The sequence below is a fragment of the Lactuca virosa genome, chromosome 8 (genome assembly GCF_052849685.1).
Source record: "Lactuca virosa cultivar CGN04683 chromosome 8, Lactuca_virosa_CGN04683_v6, whole genome shotgun sequence".
NCBI lineage: Eukaryota > Viridiplantae > Streptophyta > Magnoliopsida > Asterales > Asteraceae > Lactuca > Lactuca virosa.
The window spans coordinates 57,500,530-57,523,825 of NC_136433.1; the positions used below are offsets into that span (position 1 = coordinate 57,500,530).

Sequence of the window (23,296 nt, forward strand, 5' to 3'; positions counted from 1 at the left end):
TGTTTCTGTTGCAAGTGTTTGAAATGTTGTTGGTTTGACATGATACCCGTGTTTGGATGATTTAGACTCTTTTCTAGATCTGCTGCTAGCAATCTGTTCCTAACTACAAAGTACAAACAAATAGTTTAGAAATAGTTAATGGAAACTAAATACAACCATATCTGTATATTCTCACAAAATCAATTTTAACTTCTTCATTGGTCTGCTTCTTTGTTTACATATACAAAAAAAACAAACAAATTACTGAAATAGTTGTTGTGGTTTGGCTAAAGTTGCGCGTTTGGTCCCTATCTTTTGTTTTGCACTCGGACCATCAGTTTGCTTTATCTTGTGAAACTGATAACAATGGAAAAGACAGGTTCTTTACAGCGTAAATGTGGTACTTCCCCCATGAATGCATGAAAGTTGATCACGTAGATATGTGTAGATATGTGAGGCTCTTTCACGTATTTATGATATTGTTTATTCGGGATCGGGATTTCTACATTCTAGGGTTTGACAATAAACATAATAGAGCAGTAAGTAGTGTGTATGGGGCAAACATACATCATTGATTCATCATGAAACTAGAGTTGCCAATTTTATATAGAGTAGTAGTAGTATTCGACTTTGTAGATTGACTTGATTGTCGTCAACTTTTATGATGTGAAGTCAATTTGATAACTTTTTAAAAAACTGTATGATGGTGGAGATAGAGGTATGTTTTACCTTGAGGTTTTAAATGGCTACTTGCACTCTATAATCATACGAATTTTAGATTACAACATTGAACTTCACAAGCTGCAAACTCACTACGCATAGAATAATGTTGGTTGATTCATTCCTATTCCATACTACCTTCATGAATTGTTAAGTTTATATGTTCTGTCATTTAGGGTGAATCATGTTGTTGGCATACTCTTGAAATATGTTTTTTTTTTTTTTTCGGAATTAATGGTGTTAGTAGTTGCAAAATACCTTGAAATGAATAAATGCTTGTGGTAGAGATCTCTTCACCCTGCCTGTGGGAACAATCCGGTTGTGTTACATGGTTACTGAGTGTGTGTGTGTGTGAAGTAATATTTAAAGAAGTTTGTTTTCTAATGGTTTTATTACCTTATAAATTGTGGATCTGATTGTAAGAACAAGCACTAACTAAGCATCTTGATTGGTCTAAATAATCTATGTCACCATAAAGTACATAAAAACTTTAGTGAAACATACACAATTTGGTTAACTCTGTTACAAAAACCATCACTATAGGGAATAAAACCCTGAGAGGTGTAGTATGTGGATTAAAATGATTAACATCACACAGGATTCATGTAGTTGTTTGATGAATTATATTATGGTTTTATATGCAAGTGTAGGAATGGCTAGAAACCAGAATGATGATGCTGAGCAGGGAGATGCCCAAGACTTGGTCAGATGTTAACCATGATTTGCTTGATTTAGTGATGATGCGGTTGGGAGTTGTGGATTATTATTCATTCCGTGGAGTTTGCAAGTCTTGGGCGTGCTCTAATGAAAAAAACAAGTTTATGGCCTCCATGCCCACCCATGACCATAATAAGTATCTGTTGTCGTGCTCATGACAAAACCTGCTTCCTGGAGGACTTTGAAAAAAGAAGGTTTAAAACCATCCTTCCTTCCCCATTCGCCTGTGTAGGATTGACATGTGGTTACTTACTTGATCTTTTTTGTTAAGAAAACCCACAGCTTCTGGCTTGTGAACCCTATCACAAATCACAATTCACAAGGAAGGAACTTCATTTCCTTAAATTTCCCATCTGATTACAACCCTGGCATTGGCAGGGTTATCCTCGTCTTTTCACCCTCAATATATTGTTCTGTTGCTTCATTCCTGCAAGGAGATATGGTTTTCAATAGAGGGTAAATCCTACCCTTTCTCCATCCATGATATATATGCTTTCAAGGGGAAAATATATGCTCTAAGCGATAAGATGCATTGTTTATTTGAACTGAGACTCATTCCACACCCCAAATTGACAATGCTCGAAATCAAGAAGCCCAATTACTTCTTTTATGCGACTATGTTTGTAAGTTCAGGTGAGAGACCTTCAATTTCAAAATTTCTGGGGAAATGAAATGGGTAAAACCGTGTATTTGAAGAATATGCATTTTTTTATAGCGACTTGAACCACGGTGTTGCTGTTGCTGTTGCTGTTAAAGGGGAGTCACTCGGGAAATTTGCTTCATTTCCCAACACTGATGATGATGGAAATATCACCTTCTTTACTGCTACAATGTGGTACTTTCCCCATCAATCTATGGATGTTAATCGCATAGATGAGTGAAGCACATCTTTGGTTTCATACACCTCTTGCCTATGCTCCTTCATGTAAGTTGTTTCTCTATCATTTGAGTATTTTTTTTTTTTCAAAAAATATTGAGAATGATTAGTTTGAAGTACATATCGATATGTACACCGGTTTTTGGAAAATCTACATCTACAGCTATTGAGAAAAGCTTTGCGAGCTCTATGCATGGTGGGGCCATTGCCTTTTCGAGTTCTCTGCTGCTCTGTGCTTCATGTTGCATGGTGGGGCAGTTATCCTTCATGTAAGTTGTTTCTCTATAATACCCCTCTGTTGCGAGCTCTATTGAGAAATGCTGTTTCTGGTAAATTCGTGGAGCACCATAGAGCTGTAAAAAGACAATTTCATTTAGTCAGTAAAAGATAATAGCAATGTACTTTACTCTCATTACCAATATGGGCAATATACTTTAGTTTTTATCCATAATAGCAATGTAACTACATTTCTTAACTAATGAAACAAGGGATTTTGACATAAAAGTCCTTAAGTTTGTTGAATTTTGTCGGTTTTGTCCCCGTGACGATTTTTTATTCATTAATGCCCATAGTTTGCCAAGTTTTTTTTTTCCCATTTTTGCCCTTGTTAAACTTAAGGAATTTCATGTCAAATTTAGAAAATACACTTGGGATAAAAACATAAAAGATTTGTAAACTTAAGGTTTTTCTTTTTTTGCAAATTTATATGCTTAAAGGCAGACACGAAAAAAAATCATCACAGGGACAAAACCATCACATTTTGACAAATTTAAGGGTTTTTATGTCAAAGCCCATAAAACAAATAGTATTACAATATAATAGGTAAAAACTAAAGATATACACGTAATTTGCTATTATTGGTAACAAAGTGTAAATATGTTGCTATTATGGGTAAAAAAAGTGCATTGCCTATAATGGTAAAAAAATGTAAATTGTTGTAATTAACTCAATCAAAACTAACCTGAATAACAACAAATTTTGCATTATTTCCACGTGAACGTCTAAGTTGAACTTGCCAAATATTCTCATAAGAGAGTTGAAGCTTGTAAGAAGTAGTAGGATATGAAACAACAAAGTACAACCTCCTTAATCCAAACCCAAATTTCACTGATACATTTTTCATTTCACTTAACACATGCAAAGTATCCTTTGACACCTGGCAACCAAAATGAATAGTCGTCCCTTCCATTTCAAATGCAAATTGTTTGGGCCTCTGTTCAATGTCATGATCATTTATAAAAGCCTTTAAATAAGTTCTACCAAACCACAATCTTTTATTGTTTGCAAGGTCTATAATGTACTCAACTCTTTCCCTTGTTTTGAATTGTACTTTTGCATATGATCTTGACCCTCGGTTTGCCTTTTTGACCTCTAAAGCATAAATAGTCCCGGGACCCGTGTAATTCTCTAGAGATGTTTTGATTACTTCTGCAGATTCTAAATTTGGGTATCCATACACCTGAACTGTCTTACTCATGGTGTTTTAGCTGTGATGTGATTTTAGAACATGTAATCAGTACCCATAAATACATTGAAATCGTAACAAAAGAAGTAATGATAAGCAATTTAAGCATAAAAAAGATAGAAACTACATTATTGGAATAACTTGTTTATAGAAACCAGTTACCTCCCTCTTTTACCTTTTTCCCAATTTTGTACAAAGAATCCAAGTAAATGTTTCTGAGAAAAGTACAAATCAAAACACATTTGACCTAATCTAAGAATCTATGAAAGATCACACGTTTTAATCATGGAATCATGTTATTTCTTCCATTACATATGACTTATATCTTCACGTAAAAACAAATTTACAGGACTCTGATGATAGATCACGCATTTTAGTAACTGAAATTCGTTCATTTCATCAAACAAAAAGCAAAATTGTCTACAAACTGATAAAATTTTTACCAGGTTCGATCATTTTAATCTAGTAGCAATTAGGTTAGAAACAGAAAGGAAATCAATAATGCTATCATAAAGCTTAAGTAACAGAAACTATTTAGCAGTTAGTATGCAATGGAAGAGCGATTCACCAAGTAGTGAAGATGACGAAGCGAAACGACGACGTCGATGATCTGCGTAAGGGTTGGGGTTTGTTCATGGACGTTTTTATGTGTACTTGGATTGGATATAGGGGACTTTGATCGTCAATTTGCTAGTCTTTTTCTAGAAGATTCCTTTTGGTTTATCGTTTTGTGGCTAAATCGTACTATAGTAGCATTATTTGACGTTTAAAAAGTTAAAAAGTGAATATAGTGATTGTATTATGGGTCACAAGAAGGACTATGTTGTTTCATGAATTTTTAATATCATTCGTCCTTTTCACTATACTTTATTAATAGATATATTTCCGTTTGAAAAAAGAAAAGATGGTATAATTACTTTATCTTTTAAGTATACTCTTTTGATTGTTTTCATGATTTTATTTCGGGATAATGACTTAGGAGGGTAATTAGGTTTTCAGTTTGTCCGTATTAGGTCACAAAGGTTTTTTAACGGTAATAACAACCATATTGGTCTAATACGCATAAAAAAAACCTTAGTGACCTAACACGGACAAACTGGAAACCTAATTACCCTCCTAAGTCATTATCCCTTTTATTTCGACTTATTAATAATTAATCGAATTCGTTAGGTTGGGTATTGGAATAGAATAAATGTTTTTTAAGCTTATTCGATTTGTATTTACTAGATAAGTAGATATTGTTTAGTGATAAATTATTATACAGAAAATATATTATATCATGATACACAATTATTGTCTCTTTTTTCATGAAATTGGTGTCATTGGGCCCCACAAAAATCTCATGTGTTTTGATGAATATAAACAATACCAACCGTTTATCCGATGAATACTCCTACAAGATGATAACAATGATATTTAAAAATTTGAAGAACATCCGTACACCTCCAACTTTTAGTTCGTGATTTCACCCATTGTTTAAATTGGCGTCTTTGGAGACACTATTTTATGTTTAGATCATTACGCTCATATTCCAATTCCAATAGAAGATAAATTACATATTTACATCAAGAAGTGGGTCGTTGTTAGATGAAGTGTATCCATTGAGGTGAATGCAAGACTCGGTGCACAAGTTATGATCAATAATATCTTGAATTGTTTTAACAATCAAACAACATTTATAAATATTATTAATATATTCTCACTCTCCATTAAATAATTATTTTAGAATTACTCTTAAAAATTATGAGAGCTTTTATGGAATAAAAAGATGTTTGGGAATTAAAAAAAAACTTTTCAAAATAACTTTTAGCCAAGAAGAAAAAAAGGATTTTCCAAAAGTCATGAAATTGTAACTTTTTGTGGCTTTTAGCCTTTTAAAAGGTAAAAGACATTCAAAAGTTAAAAAATATAATTCAAACATTTTTTTAAAACAATTTTTAACTTTTACTTCTTAAAATAACTTTTAAGAAAAAACTTTTATAAAAAGAACTTTTGCGTTTAAAAAGTATTCTCAAACACCCCTTAAATGTTGGGGGGATTTGAATTTTCAAATTGGACTCTTATTTTAAGAAACTCGGCTTATGTTTTTGTCATATAAAAATGCCTTTTATATAACGAGTAAAATCAATAAGGTTTTATAAAAGTTTGTTCTAAACGCTTAGTCAATCTAAACTTTAGATGACCAATGTATATAAAAACATTCTTTCAATGACTCTTTGTTGGACCTTTTATATGAAAGCAAAAAAAAAAATGATCAACTATTGATTGGGGACTACAATCAAAGACCACACTTATTATCGTAAATTTCTCAGACTATCTATTAAAAGGTCCTACTATGGATTAATGGATATATCATTCTATCTTATCACACGTCATTCGAATTTTTTTTTTTCATCATTCCCATATAATAATTATTTCATTTTACTAACTTTCATTATAACCTAATCATTATTAATTTTATTATATAATAATAATTTTTTTATTATTAACTTTATTAATATTACTAAACTTAATTATTTTTTTTTTTCACTAACTCACTTTTTTTTTTCCTATCTACATACTCCTTTTTTAATTCCTTTTTATTTATTTAAATTTTATTTTTTTTTATATTTAAAAATTAGTGTATATTTATACAATCAAAAAGTTTAAGATATTTTGTTATTTTATTTCCTTTCTATATATATTTTTTCTAAGAACACTTTATCAAAACAATTAATGTAGATTCACAAGACTTTTATTTAAAAAAAAATCCATTAACTAAAATATTTTCATGAAACAATGCGTAGACATATATTTGTTTGTAATAGGAATAATAACTTATATTATATAATATAAACATAACTATTATATTTATTAAAACAAAAACCTTGTATTCTTATATATCATTTACTTTCGTTTTAAGTCACATATTAAACAAATAAGTATTTTTATGTTAATGACATTTTAATAATATAATTTATGATGATATCAATTCATTAATATTTGCAAAATGATGACAATAATAAAATGAAACAAATCATTATTTTTTTTAATGGGGGGCTTTATGATGTTTAACTAAAAGTAAAGGAGGGCAAATGTGTTGATCAAATAGTAAAAAAGGATGAGGAAATAGAAGCACTCATGGTTAGAACAAAACTTTTTTATGGAAAACTTTTTTATGTTATTGGCATGGACGGACATAGGAATTGACAATAGGTGTTGCCGAATATTTTTTTCTGGTCAAACATAATATAAAATCAAAAATTAATTCATTACGTCTAATACAAATAAGCGATCCATTACGCAAAAGTTAAAAACATAACAACAATCTTTCATCTATTACAATTTAAATTTGTCATCTTCGTGCAGACATCTTTTGAAACCGTTCCATTACCTTTTCATTCTCAACTTTCACAAGTGCTTTGGTTTCAACATAGCAAAGCAATGCGTCGTTCAAAAACTCATCATCAATCTTGTTGCACAAGTCGGTCTTCAAGAGCTTCATCTTCGAAAAACATCTTTGTACACTTGTGGTTGCTACGGGTAATATCAAAGCCATCTTTAAAAGTTTATAAACTAAAGGATAAGACCGATGTTTTCCCGTACTAACCATCAAACGAGAAAGCTCGGAAATTCCTTTCAAAGTGGTAAAACACTCATCTTTGATGCAAGAGTGATAAAATATCTCAAGTTGTCCTTCAAGATCTATCAAATCCGAATCATCAAAGTCATACTTGTACAACTTAGCCAACTTCAACAACTTTGATTTGTCAAATTGTGCAAATGAATCACAAGGGCTCAAAGCACCCATATATTCTAGTAACTGGGTGCTTGTTTCACTAAATCGATCTCGATATTCTGCCAATTGCATATCCACCACCGTGTTGAAGATTTCAACCTCAAAATGAAATCTATTGGTCTTTGTGGTCGTACGGTTTCTCGCACCAACATAAAAATCCTGCATTTCCAAAATAGCAATATTGTGTGTTTGACAAAAAGAGGATACCTTTGGCAAAATGCTAGCAGTTTTATTTCACCAAATCAATCGATAACTCAATAACATCAATAAAAACATAGCAATTTCACTAATTCAAGATAACAACATAGCAATTTCGATTTCACCAAATCAATCAATAACTCAATAACATCAATAAAAACATAGCAATTTCACCAATTCAAGATAAAATCATAGCAATTTCGATTTCAACCTAAACAAATTGGTAAAATTTCAGTTTTCAAACACTTGCTTCATTCTCAGTTAGGGCTTGGAGTCGAATTGAACAATAGGAATCGATTTTTGCTACTAAATCAACAAGACACTCAAGAAATTAGAAGGAATTAGCAATGGAACTTGTGACAATCCGAAATTTCTATCTTGTAAAGCCAATCAATTCAATCAAAGGTTAGACTTATTTCTGCTATCTTTTTAGCATTGTTAAGGGTCTGTTTAAGTGTTCTAAGCTTAGTACATTCAAGGATTGGGTCTAGGGATGAGTTAACTAAAGTTCATTGTGTTGCATTCGAGCCGGAAACTCCATCACAAGGAGTTTACGGCCGCAAACTAGAGTTTACGGTCGTAAACTCTTGGCAGCCGTGAACCCTTCCCTATATCATATACTTCCTTCATTATTTCATCATTTCTCACATCTTCAAGTCAAGAACACTCATTTCTCTCTCAAGTATCATCAAGAACACTTCCATTTCTCTTGAATATTGTAAGTGATTCTTCGATTTGTTTCTTGATATCCTTCTTAATCTTGTGAAACCCTTTGATTTCATCCATGAATTCAACTCTTTTGGGTTAGATCTTCAAATCATCATCATTTACACCAAGAACACCAAGAACACACACTTGTTCTTGGGCCGTGAACACCCTAAAGACCTCCAAAGTGTGATGTAACAACGTGATTTTTCAAAACAGATTTTCATTTCCAATCATAATAAACTCATAAAACAATTTCAAAACTCATTGTATGTGACATCCCCAATTTCACAGCCAGAAAAGACCGATTTGTTTATGCTTTGTTTTATAAAATCAGAGTAACCCTTTGATTAAAAGAGTTGCGGAATTTGTTCCCAAAACAAAATATGATAAAATTTATCAAAACGTTTCTCAAGAGAATGTATTTTCATTAAATAATAAAACCTCGGGATGTCATGTTCCGATACAGACCAAAAGCATAAACAATATAAAATAGACCTTACAACAGTTATTTATAACTACTGATCTATAATCCAAAATCTCTCGTCAAGTCCACCAACTTATACCCTTGTGCCATTACCTGTAATGCAAAGAAAACTGAGTGGGTCAGGCTTGGGAGTCTGGTGAGCATATAGGGTTTTCAACCCACAATAATACATTTATTATATTCAATTATCAAACAATCAACCCAAATACCCATCCCCATATCTCCTTTATTTTCTCAAGGGTTTACCCTAAGAACCAACTATCCTTCATTCATTCCTAAGGATTTACCTAAGGAACTGGCACAAAGTCCATTTGCTACCACGGTTTATACAACAGGCACTACGTCACATAGTCACCAGGGTTCATACAATAGGCACTACGTCTCATAGTCACCAAGGTTTACACAATAGGCACTACGTCTCATAGTCACCAGGGTTTACACAACAGGCACGAAGTCACTGTAGGGTTTTGAGCATTCTAACACTTCCTAAGTGTACATGCAACCCTATTAAACCTTGGATCTATGTTTGTCTAAGATACATGCAAAATATTATTTTCCAAGGTTTATAACCTATCTAGCATGTCATGGGGTACTTTTAACCATAAAGGAACTAGATGAATTACATACCTTTTGTTGATTGTTGATTCCTTGGAGTTTGAGAGCCAAGCACCAATAATGTGAATGCCTCAAATGGAAATCACAAATCACCCAAACTTGGAAAATATATGAGAGAGTATTCTAACTCTTGGTTTTGGCCACCACACTTACACACACACTTAGTGTCTTTTTCATGAACATAAGCTTGTTTATATAGTGTTCATGGTTAGGGTAAAACCCTAATAACCCATGTCTTTTCCTCTTCCAAGGATCCATGGGTAAAAGCTCCATGGATCATCCATGGACTTCCATATAAGCTTAGCCCATTAACAAATGAGCACTAGCCCACACTATATAAATATAATAGCCCATGATTTAATTAGTCTTCCTTTTAATCACTAAATTAATTCATAATTAATTCAAGATTAAAAACTAATTAAGTAACATGACTTTATATTAATATATTATAACTTATAATATATTAATAAATCGTAAGTATACAACTCTCATAAAATTATCCATAACTAGTTCGGGTGAAGTGCAACCCAAATGGACCATGCCGGGTCGGGTCAAGTATATACCAAATAAGTTATGGACTTAGACACCTTATCCAACAGACTCCCACTTGGATAAGTCTAATAACTGTATTTGCCTATATTACTTCAGGAACCAACCGGCAATCGTAGCTCTCGAAAACTCTTGTGAACTATGAAGCGCCATTTTAGATAAGTGATCATATAATCCTCTGCTCTCATGATATCAGCCGGACAAATACATGGAACAATGTCTTACTTATTTGTCTAGCAGTTGTTTCTCGATTTCCGATTTGTTTGACAAAGAACTTAACTGAACACATCAATTTAGTTCTGACCGGGCCCGGTACATGGGTCAACACAAAATCATCGAGGGGCCCAGATATCGCTTCTATTTCTAGAAGGAACAGATAAACTTCGACTCATATGCTTGTTCTACTACTTATTGAATTGCACACAAAGGCACGTTTTATAACATCAAGTTACTGATGCGTTTACGTGCAATCAATGCACAACCAACTCATAGGTAACAACTCATATCTCTAGGTTTGAAGACTTATATGATATTACCGTCTCACGATCACTCAAGATAAATTCCATGAAGTGATACAAGTGAGCGTGGGTTTATTCCAATACTCATAACTTATGAGCACTCATGAACGTTGTAGCAACCATTGCTATGTCCAAACACCTTTAGCCATCTACAGACCCAATTCATGACAATCTTGATTCATACCTACTTCCGACGTATGACCGATTGTGGAGGTTTGAATAAATTGATTATTCTGGAAGTCAAAACATGCAAAACTGAAACAATAGTAAATAATTGACAATGATAGCAACACTTTGCTCATAAATAAATCACACATTTTATTCATCATCAAACGTCGATTACATTTTACAAGTTTCAGAAAAGGCTATCTAATCTGTAAAACTAATATCGTCCCTCAGCCCGATGCGCCTCGCATGCTGCAAATGCTTAACCCTCGTCAGTCCCTTCGTAAGGGGATCCGCAGGGTTCTCATCTGACGATACCCTCTTTGCCACGAGGAGTCCCTCTTCTATCTTGTGTCTTATGAAGTGATATTTTCTGTCAATGTGTCGGGATCTACCATGATCTCTTGGTTCCTTGGCTAAGGCAACCGCACTATTGCTGTCACAGAAAATCTCCATAGGCTCCTTAATAGCTGGTACAACTCCAAGGTCTCCGATGAAGTTCCTCAGCCATATCGCCTCCTTTGCTGCTTCACTCGCTGCTATGTACTCTGATTCACAAGTCGAATCAGCTACAGTCTCCTGTTTGGAACTCTTCCAAGTGATTGCCCTTCCATTTAAGGTAAAGACCCAGCCCGAATGAGAGCGGAAGTTATCCCTATCAGTCTGAAAGCTAGCATCACTATACCCTACTACTCTCAAGTCATCACTCCCACCAAGGGTAAGGATCCAATCCTTAGTCCTCCGCATGTACTTGAGAATATTCTTTACCGTAGTCCAATGAGCCTTGCCAGGGTTCCCCTGATATCTGCTGACCATGCTCAAAGCGAAGGCCACATCAGGACGAGTACAAGTCATAGCATACATGATCGAACCAACAGCGGAAGCATAAGGTAATCGACTCATCTCAGCTATCTCATCTTCCGTACTCGGGCTCTGAGCCTTGCTCAGTTTGGCATTGCTTTGGATCGGTAATTCTCCTTTCTTAGAATTCTGCATGTTGAACCTTTTCAACACCTTATCCAAGTAGATACTCTGACTAAGTCCAATTAGTCTTTTACTCCTTTCTCTTAATATCCTTATCCCTAGGATATAGGTAGCTTCTCCAAGGTCCTTCATAGCAAAGCACTTCCCAAGCCAGGACTTAACCTCCTGCAAGGTTGGGATGTCATTTCCTATGAGTAGTATGTCATCCACATACAGTACCAAAAAGCTAACTATACTCCCACTAGCTCTGACATACATGCAGGACTCATCTTCACTTCTTGAGAAACCAAACTCTTTGACCTTCTCATCGAAACAAAGATTCCAACTTCGAGATGCTTGTTTCAATCCATAAATGGATTTCTCAAGCTTGCACACCCTATTGGGGTACTCTGCACTGACAAAACCTTCTGGCTGATTCATGTAAACATCCTCAGCCAACTTTCCGTTAAGGAAAGCGGTTTTGACATCCATTTGCCATATTTCATAATCATGAAATGCAGCAATGGCTAGCATAACCCTAATAGACTTAATCTTTGCTACTGGTGAAAAGGTTTCATCATAATCAATACCCTGAGTCTGAGTAAACCCCTTCGCAACCAGTCGAGCCTTATACGTGTGCACCTTCCCATCCATGTCTGTCTTCTTCTTGAAGATCCATTTGCACCCGACTGTCTTACGGCCTGGTACATGGTCAACCAAGTTCCAAACTTGATTGTCATACATGGACTGTATCTCGCTGTCCATAGCCTCCTTCCATTTAGTAGACTCTGGGCCTGCCATGGCTTCCTTAACACTGTTAGGTTCATCCAGATTTACCAGTGTACTGTCACTGATAAATGTATCACCTTCCGTAGTAATATGAAATCCATAATAAAACTCAGGTGTGTTCCTAACCCTTGTGGAACGCCTCGGAAGTACAGACTCGTCAGCTGGATCAACAGGAATTTCCTCCTCAAGTTGATTGCTAGTGTTTGAGGTTCCTTCACCAATTGAGTCTTGAATTTCTTCAAGGTCAATTTGCCTCCCACTGTCTCCTTGGCTTATAAATTCTCTCTCTCGAAAGACTCCTCTCCTAGCCACAAAGACCACATTCTCACTGGGTCTGTAGAAGAGGTAACCAAAGGATTTTTGTGGGTAGCCGATGAAAATACACCTTTCACTTCGAGGTTCGAGCTTGTCATGAGTTTCGTGCCTCACGAAAGCCTCGCAACCCCAAATCTTGATATGGTCTAGATTGGGAACTTTCCCAGTCCACATTTCATGAGGTGTTTTGGCAACCTTCTTTGTAGGGACTAGATTAAGGATGTGGGCGACAGTCTCTAAGGCATACCCCCAAAAAGAGATTGGTAGCGAAGCTCGACTCATCATAGAGCGAACCATGTCCAACAAAGTTCGATTGCGCCTCTCAGCTACACCATTCAGTTGTGGTGTCCTGGGAGGTGTCAATTGTGAGACAATCCCACACTCCTTAAGATAGTCGAGGAACTCAGTACTAAGATACTCACCACCTCGATCGGATCGAAGCATCTTAATGTTCCTGCCCAATTGATTTTCTACTTCCTGTTTAAACTCTTTAAACCTTTCAAAAGTTTCTGACTTATGTTTGATTAAGTAGACATAACCATATCTACTAAAATCATCAATAAAAGTCACATAATAGCGATTAGCGTCCCTTGTGGCGGTTTTGAATGGTCCACACACATCAGTATGTATAAGGTCCAACAAACCCTCACCCCTTGCACAAGTACCAGTGAAGGGTGATTTTGTCATTTTTCCAAGTAGACAAGACTCACAACTATCATCCGACTTGAGGTCGAACGACTCCAAGACTCCATCCTTTTGGAGCTGGCCTATGCGTTTCTTGCTTACATGTCCAAGACGACAATGCCACAAAGATGCTTTATCAAAGCTAGTAGAAGAATCAATACACAATACATTATTCCCTAAATTATCTACAACCGATACAGCTTCATACACACCATTACAAGGTAATGCTTTAAAATAAAGAAAGCATTAATACTACCAACTTCATTATTAAAAGAAAAGGTAAAACCTTGTTTGTACAAAGCATGAAAGGAAATAATATTCCTCGCCATTTCAGACGAGTACACACATTTATTCAAATCTAATTTTAATCCACTATCTAGCAACAAAGTATAAACTCCAATCTTGGTAACAGGTGCAACCTTCTTGTTCCCCATGATTAAGTTTATCTTTCCGTGCTCCACATCCTCACTTCTTCTTAGGCCCTGCAAGTCACAACAGATGTGAATACCACAACCTGTATCAAGAACCCAAGAATTAGGATATGGTGAGTTATTAGACAATATAGTGTAAATACCTGCATGGGATGGTTTCACTTTCCCATCCTTGACATCCTGCAAGTACTTTGGGCAGTTTCGCTTCCAGTGCCCCTTATTTTGACAGTAGAAGCATTCAGCATCCTTAGGGATGGCAGAAGGAGTGATAGAACCACCTTTGGTTCTAGATGAGGAGCCTTCAAGGGACTTTCCCTTGGTACCCTTCGAAGGGTGCTTCCTCTTTTTCCCTTTGCCTTGCCCGATAGCCAAAACAGGGGTAGTAGTAGGAGTAGGAGTAGCAACCGACTTACTCTTAAGACCACTTTCGGCAGTCTTCAGAAGTCCTTGAAGCTTACTGAGTGTGACTTCCTCCTTGTTCATGTGGTATGTCATACGAAATTGATCATAACACGAGGGCAAGGAGTGCAAAATGATATCAATTGCCAACTCCTCAGGGAAGTTCACGTTCAGTTTCATTAGACGGTCCACATACCTTTGCATTTTCTGCATGTGGCTCGTGATTGGTTCGCTATCCTTCATACGGGTAGTGATCATGGAGGAGATTATTTCATACCGCTCTTGACGAGCACTCTGATGGTACCTTTCCATCAGATCCTGATGCATCTCAAAAGGGTAATAGTCCTCATAGGACTTTTGGAGTTCAGCTGTCATGGTGGCCATCATGATGCATGCCACCTTGGTGGCATCTCTTTCATGTGCCTGATACTCAGCGACCTCCTCAGGAGTAGCAGTGGACTCATCAAGCTCCTTTAGCTCCTTATCGAGGACATATTCCTTGTCCTCGTAACGAGTAACCATCCTGATGTTCCGGATCCAATCCATAAAGTTGGAACCATCAAAGATGACCCTCCCACAAAGGTTCATGAGGGAAAAGGAGCTAGTAGGGTTAGAGCCCGAAGCATTGTTGTTGGAAGACATCTGAAGAAGAAAACAAGTTTAGATTAGATATATCGAATCCTTAATAATACACCCAAATGTAATATTAAGGCTAGGATCCAACACAATATATTATAACTTAGAAGAGGGATGCCGTAATCTAAGCTATAATATATTTGAAGGTAGGTGAATGACGATTCACCAATTTCCACCATGAAAACGAAATGAATTATTAGGTTTAATTGGTTTTGAAATTCCTAGATTCCTTTGAGATTCATTGAACTTTTCAATGGCATGTTTCAATATCGATTGTGCCCTTCAAGTTTTGTGACTGGGATGCCGAGGATCACAAAACAAGGTGTGAATAACCATGCAAATTCACTTGGTGCCCTTAATATTATCACCTAATCAATGTGCCGGTTAACCACACACGCTCCACCGATCTATGATAAACATTAAGTCACCCTTCGTGATCCTTACTAGTCCAAGTTAGTGTGCCGGTTAACCACACACGCTCCACCAACGACTTGGTAAGGTACAAAGTGTGAATTTCATGGGTTAGCACCATATTCACATTTTCCTAAAGTAACTAAGATTGGGAATTTATATAAGGTTTAGTTACTTTATAATATTCATCATACTTTTAATGAGAATTTATAAGTCCTTGTCCTACCCGTTCGGCTAACGACCCTCCACCAGTCAAGCAAGCGGTGGGTGAGAGTGGACACCCATTAAGTTGCCATTTTATAGGCAACAACCTTATACCCACCTTATAGACTGGCTTCGTGAATGAGGCCTACTAACGGTAAAACGACTTAAATCTTATACATATATATAATAATTAACCATTAATGTTATAAATAGTATAAGGGTTGAATTTTAACTTTTAAAACTCTAAGGGTTTGGAATTAAAGTATATTAAAGTGTGTGTAACTTTACAAATTCCAAAACTTGAGGACAAGTTTTGAAACTATTCAAAACTTTTCATTTCATAACTTATGAATTAAAGGTTCATAAAAATGAAGACTCTTCATTTCCATGTAACTTATGTGTTTTAAGTGTGTGTTTAAAAGAATTGACCTTTGGATATCCATAACTTGAGGACAAATTATGGACTCCATTAAAACACATAAATGATCAAGAATTAATCCTAAACAATTCAGCAAATAATTCCTATCATCTTCTAAATTCATAAGAACATGAACATGATCATCAAAGTTTCAAGAATTATATGAACACATACAAAACATGAAATTTTGATATAAGCTATTGTAAATGGATTAGAACAACCATTACACCAACTAAAACAAGTTTTAAAACACCAAAACAGTTTAGGGTAATGTTTCTAGTCCATTTCCAGCAGCAAAAGTCGAAAATCTGCATTCTGAGGCTCCTACTCGCCGAGTGCACGAACCTACTCGCCGAGTAGGATGAGTTTACACATGAACTCGGTGAGTCCCCCCATGGACTCGGCGAGTTCATCAGGCAGACAGCAAAAAATTCGACTTTTTTCACTATTTTGCATCAAGTATCAAACAAACAAGCCTAGGCTCTGATACCACTGTAGGGTTTTGAGCATTCTAACACTTCCTAAGTGTACATGCAACCCTATTAAACCTTAGATCTATGTTTGTCTAAGATACATGCAAAATATTATTTTCCAAGGTTTATAACCTATCTAGCATGTCATGGGGTACTTTTAACCATAAAGGAACTAGATGAATTACATACCTTTTGTTGATTGTTGATTCCTTGGAGTTTGAGAGCCAAGCACCAATAATGTGAATGCCTCAAATGGAAATCACAAATCACCCAAACTTGGAAAATATATGAGAGAGTATTCTAACTCTTGGTTTTGGCCACCACACTTACACACATACTTAGTGTCTTTTTCATGAACATAAGCTTGTTTATATAGTGTTCATGGTTAGGGTAAAACCCTAATAACCCATGTCTTTTCCTCTTCCAAGGATCCATGGGTAAAAGCTCCATGGATCATCCATGGACTTCCATATAAGCTTAGCCCATTAACAAATGAGCACTAGCCCACACTATATAAATATAATAGCCCATGATTTAATTAGTCTTCCTTTTAATCACTAAATTAATTCATAATTAATTCAAGATTAAAAACTAATTAAGTAACATGACTTTATATTAATATATTATAACTTATAATATATTAATAAATCGTAAGTATACAACTCATAAAATTATCCATAACTAGTTCGGGTGAAGTGCAACCCAAATGGACCATGCCGGGTCGGGTCAAGTATATACCAAATAAGTTATGGACTTAGACACCTTATCCAACAGTCACATCGTCACCAAGGTTTATCAAATAGGCACGAAGTTGCATCGTCACCAAGGCTTACTCAATAGGCACGAAGTCACATCGTCACCAAGGTTTATCAAATAGGCACGAAGTCGCATCGTCACCAACTATTCCATCTACCCATGTTCTACCCAACAGTTTTGTAGATATAAATACAAACGCAGTTTAAATCATTTAACACCCGTATAAAAACATCAATTCCAAGCCCATCTCAAATAGACAAATAATATATAACACGTAGCATGTATTTCATAGCTAATACTTTATATTTATGTGTTAGAAGAAAGTAACTATACACTCACTTGATCAGAAGATGATCGGAGAGCACTACGGCTTGTAAAAGTAGTATTCTTCGGTAGATCTGGAAGATCTTCACAAAAACCGGGCTCCTCGCGGGCAGAGCTTCGGCTCGGAATTTCACTTCTCGGGATCTTTGGGGCCTCGGGACTTGCTTCGGGCCTCGAGAGTGATACCGGGGCTTCGGTATATTTCTTGCACGAAAATCGAGGAAAAACGGGACAGAGAGAAGAGAAATTGGCAAAAGAAACCGGCTGCCCTCGCATGCTTTATATAGGGGCTGAACCTCGCACGTACGCTGGGCGTACGAGGCTACGCGGGGCGTACGCCTCGGATCGTCAGCGCTTACGTCATCGGAGCACTTGAGTGCGAGGCAGGTCACGCTTCGGTGTACGCTGGGCGTACTCAACTACGCTGGGCGTAGTTCGGATCAGGTCGACGACTCCTTCGGATAAGCTTTGGTATGCGTGCCACGATCTTCAAAAATTCATAACTTTCGCATACGAGCTCCGTTTTCGACGTTCTTTATATCCACGCGTAAGTGAGATTGTGCTCTACAACTTTCATTTAGACTCCGTCGGCTAATTTTGACTTTATTTTTATTATATTATTTTTAGTAGGCCGGGACAGGAAAATTCCGTTATAAAATCATAACTTCTTCATCCGACGTCCGTTTTCGTCTGTCTTTTTACCGTTGCACTACTAATGATGAGATCTTCAATTCTCATTTAGAAAGTTTCGGCTAAAAACCGCTCGATCTCAAATCGAGTATTCGGGCTGTATACTGCTAGGTCGAAACTTCGGAAAATCATAACTTCCTCATACGAAGTCAGATTTGGGCGTTCTTTTTATGCACGCTCTCGGTTTAACTAATTCTACAACTTTCGTTTACATCGCTAAGGCCAAATATCGCTCTAACGTAAATTCACAATTTACGTCGCGCTGTGTCGTGCCGGTTTTGTCGCGAAACTTCGACAGGTCATAACTTCTTCGTTATAACTCGGATTTCGGCGTTCTTTATATATTCGGAAACCTTGTAACATGTACTACAACTTAGTTAAGATTAATCCTTCTAAATAATCTTCCATCAAAAAGTCATTTTTGATGCTTATCGTCTCTAAATTGACTAACCCGGATCTACGGGCGTTACATTGTATCACATGTTATCTCAAATAAACAACCCCAAAATCTCAAGTACATAAATCTCCATCAGTGTGTACAGATCATGCCGGCGCCTTCCCGCGATCCTCGCTGGTACCTGAAACACATATCACATAACACGGTAAGCATAAATGCTTAGTGAGTTCCCCAAAATACCACATACGCACATACGCCAGTCAAGGCTATAACTCTACAAGACCTTCCGGCCAATGTGTCTCAGGGGACTTCCGTCCCACAATCCTGGTAGACCTTCCGGCCCTACCCGTAATGACCTTCCGGTCTGTATCATCTTGACCTTCCGGTCCATACACTGTTAACCTTCCGGTCCATATCATAATGACCTTCCGGTCCATATCATACTACTCGTAACATAACATAGCACATACATATCATATAACAGCATACATCACATACTCATCATAGCACATAAGACCTTCCGGTCACACGTAATTACCACTCTAGGTAAAGTATAGTGAGAAGACTCACCTCGTATGATGTCGGATAACCTCTCGTGCTCGATAATCCGATCTAGTCTCCTCCTATCAAAAGATAACATCCCTAATAAAATACTTTCTCTTGACCTCATCTCTAAAGAATGGGTAGAAGACCATTCTACCCCTCCCTGACCTTCCTTAAATCTGCTTGACCAAAACCCTAAGGTCAACTGAAGTCAACTCTAGTCAACGGTCAAACTTTGACCAGACTCGTCGAGTACACTCGGGTGACTCGGCGAGTCCATGCGTGTCCTCTGAATCCTCCTATGGAACACTCGGGTGACTCGGCGAGTCCATGCGTGTCCTTTGACCAGACTCGTCGAGTACACTCATGCAACACACATAAGGCTTCTTTTGGTGAAATAGCTTCTAAAATGGCAACCTAGGTTCATATCTCCAATGGAACAGCATAAAGCAGAATGGTTGGGACTCTCTGGACTTATTCCACCTTAGGACCTCATAAGCTTCGAATCCAAGCTAAAGAAGGGATAAGAAAACCCTAGATTCAAGTAGTCCACCATATACACGAGAATGAGTGTAGATTCATACCTCTAGTAGCACCTTCTGATCGAATGGTAGTAAATATGAGCTCCTTAATTCGCCTAGCTTGCCCTCCTTCCTTCTTTCTTGCAAAATCACACTAGAGATGATGAAAGTGGCTTCCTCTCTCACTCACTATGCTCGCTGCTTCTCTGGTTCTCTCAAGGGTGAAGGTGGCCGCCAATGAAGGCCATAAGATCCCTTAAATAGGGCACATGCCAAAAGATTTAGGGTTTCTGTCCTCAGCGCGGCCTCGTCGAGTCGACTCGCCGACTCGTCGAGTCCATTCATTAAATCCAGTCAGCAAATCGCGATCCTACTCGACGAGTCAAGGCGTCAACTCGTCGAGTCCCTCTTCTTAAATCAAAATAAATAGTTAAAATATGATACCTGGAAATCCAGATGTTACAATTCTCCCCCACTAGAATCAGACTTCGCCCTCGAAGTCTCGCTTTGCAAACAACTCTGGATGCTGCTCCCGCATCTCCAACTCCGGTTCCCAAGTCAGCTCGGACCCTCTCCGATGTTGCCATTGGACCTAAACCAGGGGCACCTCCTTGCTCCTCAGAACCTTGATCTTCCGATCCACAATCGCGATTGGCCTCTCAACATAATTCAGGCTCGCATCCACCTGAATATCCTCTAGCGGTACTAATGTCGTCTCGTCGGCTATACACTTCCTCAACTAAGACACGTGGAATGTATCATGTATCTGGCTCAACTCCGCAGGTAGCTCCAAACGATATGCTACCTTTCCCACCCTCGCGGTCACCCTGAAAGGACCAATGTACCGGGGCCCCAGCTTGCCCCTCTTCCTGAATCGGATCACTCCTTTCCAAGGAGATACCTTCAGGAGTACGAAGTCTCCCACCTGGAACTCAAGTTCGGATCGTCGCCTATCCGCGTAACTCTTCTGGCGACTCTAGGCTGGCAGCAACCTCTGTCTGACCTGCTGTATCTGCTCAGTCATCTTAAGCACTATCTCAGTGCTACCCATCACTCGCTGCCCTACCTCTCCCCAGAAGATGGGAGTCTGACACCTCCTCCCATATAAAAGCTCAAAGGGAGGCATACTAATGCTCGAATGGTGGTTGTTGTTGTAGGAAAACTCAGCCAACGGTAGGTATGTGTCCCAACTTCCTCCGAAGTCCAATACACATGCTCAAAGCATGTCCTCGAGCGTCTGAATCGTCCGCTCACTCTGTACGTCCGTCTGTGGGTGGTAAGCGGTGCTGAAATGCAACCTCATACCCAACTCCTCATGGAATTTCTTCTAGAATCTAGAAGTGAAACGTACATCTCGATCTGACACAATCGAGATTGGTACTCCATGCCGCGATACCACCTCTCTCACATATATCTCTGCCAAGGAAATGAGCGCTCTTCGTCAGCCGATCAACAATCACCCAAATTGCATCGACACCCCCTTGCGGTCCTCGACAATTTGGTGATGAAATCCATAGAGATCTGTTCCCACTTCCACTGGGGAACCTCTAGCGGCTGCAACTTGCCATGCGGACGCTGGTGCTCGGCCTTAACCCGACGACAGGTCAAGCACCTCTCAACAACCCACACAGCATCCCTCTTCATACAGGGCCACCAGTAATCTCTCTTTATGTCCAAATACATCTTAGTGGCCCCGGGATGGATCGAGAACCTCGATCTGTGCGCCTCCTCCATCAGTACGCTACGTGCCCTGCCCATAAATGGCACCCAAATCCGACCGTGAAAGGTCATAAGCCCTCGGCTATCGGTAACAAACTCGAATACCTGCCCGATCACCCGCTCTCTCTTGCGGTTCTCCGGTCTCACAGCCTCTGCCTGGGCCTCTCGGATGGTATCCAACACCGGAGTCATTACCGTCATCCTCATACAAATATCTCGAATTGGGGCACTCTCCGCCCTGCGGCTCAGGGCATCGGCTACAACGTTAGCCTTGCCCGGGTGGTACAGGATCTCACAATCATAATCCTTTACCACATCCAACCATCTCCTATGGTGCATGTTCAGGTTGGGCTGATCCATCAAGTACTTCAAGCTCTTGTGGTCCGTGTATATGGTACACCGTACCCCATACAAATAATGACGCCATATCTTGAGGGCGAACACCATTGCCCCCAACTCCAAATTGTGGGTGAGATACCTCATCTCATGAGGCTTCAGCTGCCTTGATGCGTATGCTATCACATGCCCTCTCTGAATAAGCACTGCACCCAACCCCGATATCGACGCGTCACAATACACCACAAAATCCTCCATTCCCTTTGGAAGGGATAACACCGGGGCTTCGCATAATCTCTGGCAAAGTGTCTCAAACGAGGCCTGCTGCTCTGGACCCCAACTAAAAGCCACGCCCTTCCGGGTCAACCTGGTGAGAGGAACGACAATCTTGGAGAAATCCCTGATAAATCTCCGATAGTAGCCGGCCAACCCCCGAAAACTCCTGATCTCGGTGGGGGATCTCGGCACCTCCCAACTCATCACTGCCTCAATCTTGGCCGGATCGACCAATATCCCATTCTGATTAACGAGATGCCCTAAGAACTGGACCTCTCGTAACCAGAAATCACATTTGGAGAATTTGGCGTAAAGCCTCTCCGATCTCAAAACTCCGAGGATCTCCCTCAAATGCTCCTCATGCTGCTCTCTGGATCTCGAATACACTAGAATATCGTCGATGAACATGATCGCCGATCGATCCAACATCGGCCTACATACCCTATTCATGAGATCCATGAACGCTGTCGGTGCATTGGTGAGCCCAAAAGGCATCACCACAAACTCGTAATGCCCATAACGAGTCCTGAACGCCGTCTTCTGGATATCCTCATCACACACTCTCATCTGATGATATACAGACCTCAAGTCTATCTTGGAGAACCAAGATGCTCCCTGCAACTGATCGAACAGATCGTCAATCCTCGGTAGTGGATAACGGTTCTTGACCGTCAACTTGTTCAACTCCCGGTAATCAATGCACATCCTGTGTGAACCATCCTTTTTCTTGACAAAAAGGATCGGTGCTCCCCACGGCGAGCTACTCGGTCGTATAAACCCCTTCCCCAGCAGCTCCTGAAGCTGCGAGGATAACTCTTGCATCTCTGGCGGTGCAAGGCGATAAGGTGCCTTAGCAATAGGCGCCGCTCCCAGAACCAAATCGATGCGAAACTCCACCTACCTCTCGGGAGGCACACCCAACAACTCCTCGGGGAAAACATCCAGGAACTCTCGCACTATCGGTACATCACCAACCGAACTCGGCCTCTCTGCGACCACTCGTGTATCCATCACATAGGCCACAAACCCGCTACAGTCCTGCTGAAGGCTCCGTCTCGCTCTAGCAGCCGAACAAAATGCTGAACCAGAACGGGTACCCTCGCCGTACACCGTAAGTACTCCCCCACTAGGGTCTCGTATCGTCACCAACTGGCGCTCACAGTCTATCATAGCTCCAAATCGGCTCAACCAATCCATGCCCACAATGACACAAACATCCCTCATCGTAATCGGGACCA

At 38.7% G+C, this 23,296-nt stretch overlaps 1 protein-coding gene and 1 pseudogene across 1 annotated transcript; both read right to left on the bottom strand.

Moving 5' to 3' along the window:
* Positions 1-23,296, bottom strand: part of LOC145130382 (RNA-dependent RNA polymerase 1-like) — a 279,840-nt pseudogene that overhangs the window by 135,462 nt on the left and 121,082 nt on the right.
* Positions 1,116-4,470, bottom strand: LOC145128378 (RNA-dependent RNA polymerase 1-like). The gene is made up of 3 exons (XM_079063186.1): positions 4,327-4,470; positions 3,255-3,780; positions 1,116-2,646 (listed from the first exon to the last, which is right to left on the bottom strand). The coding sequence occupies exons 2-3, from the start codon at positions 3,768-3,770 to the stop codon at positions 2,380-2,382; spliced, it is 783 nt and encodes a 260-aa protein (XP_078919312.1). The 5' UTR covers positions 3,771-3,780; positions 4,327-4,470; the 3' UTR covers positions 1,116-2,379.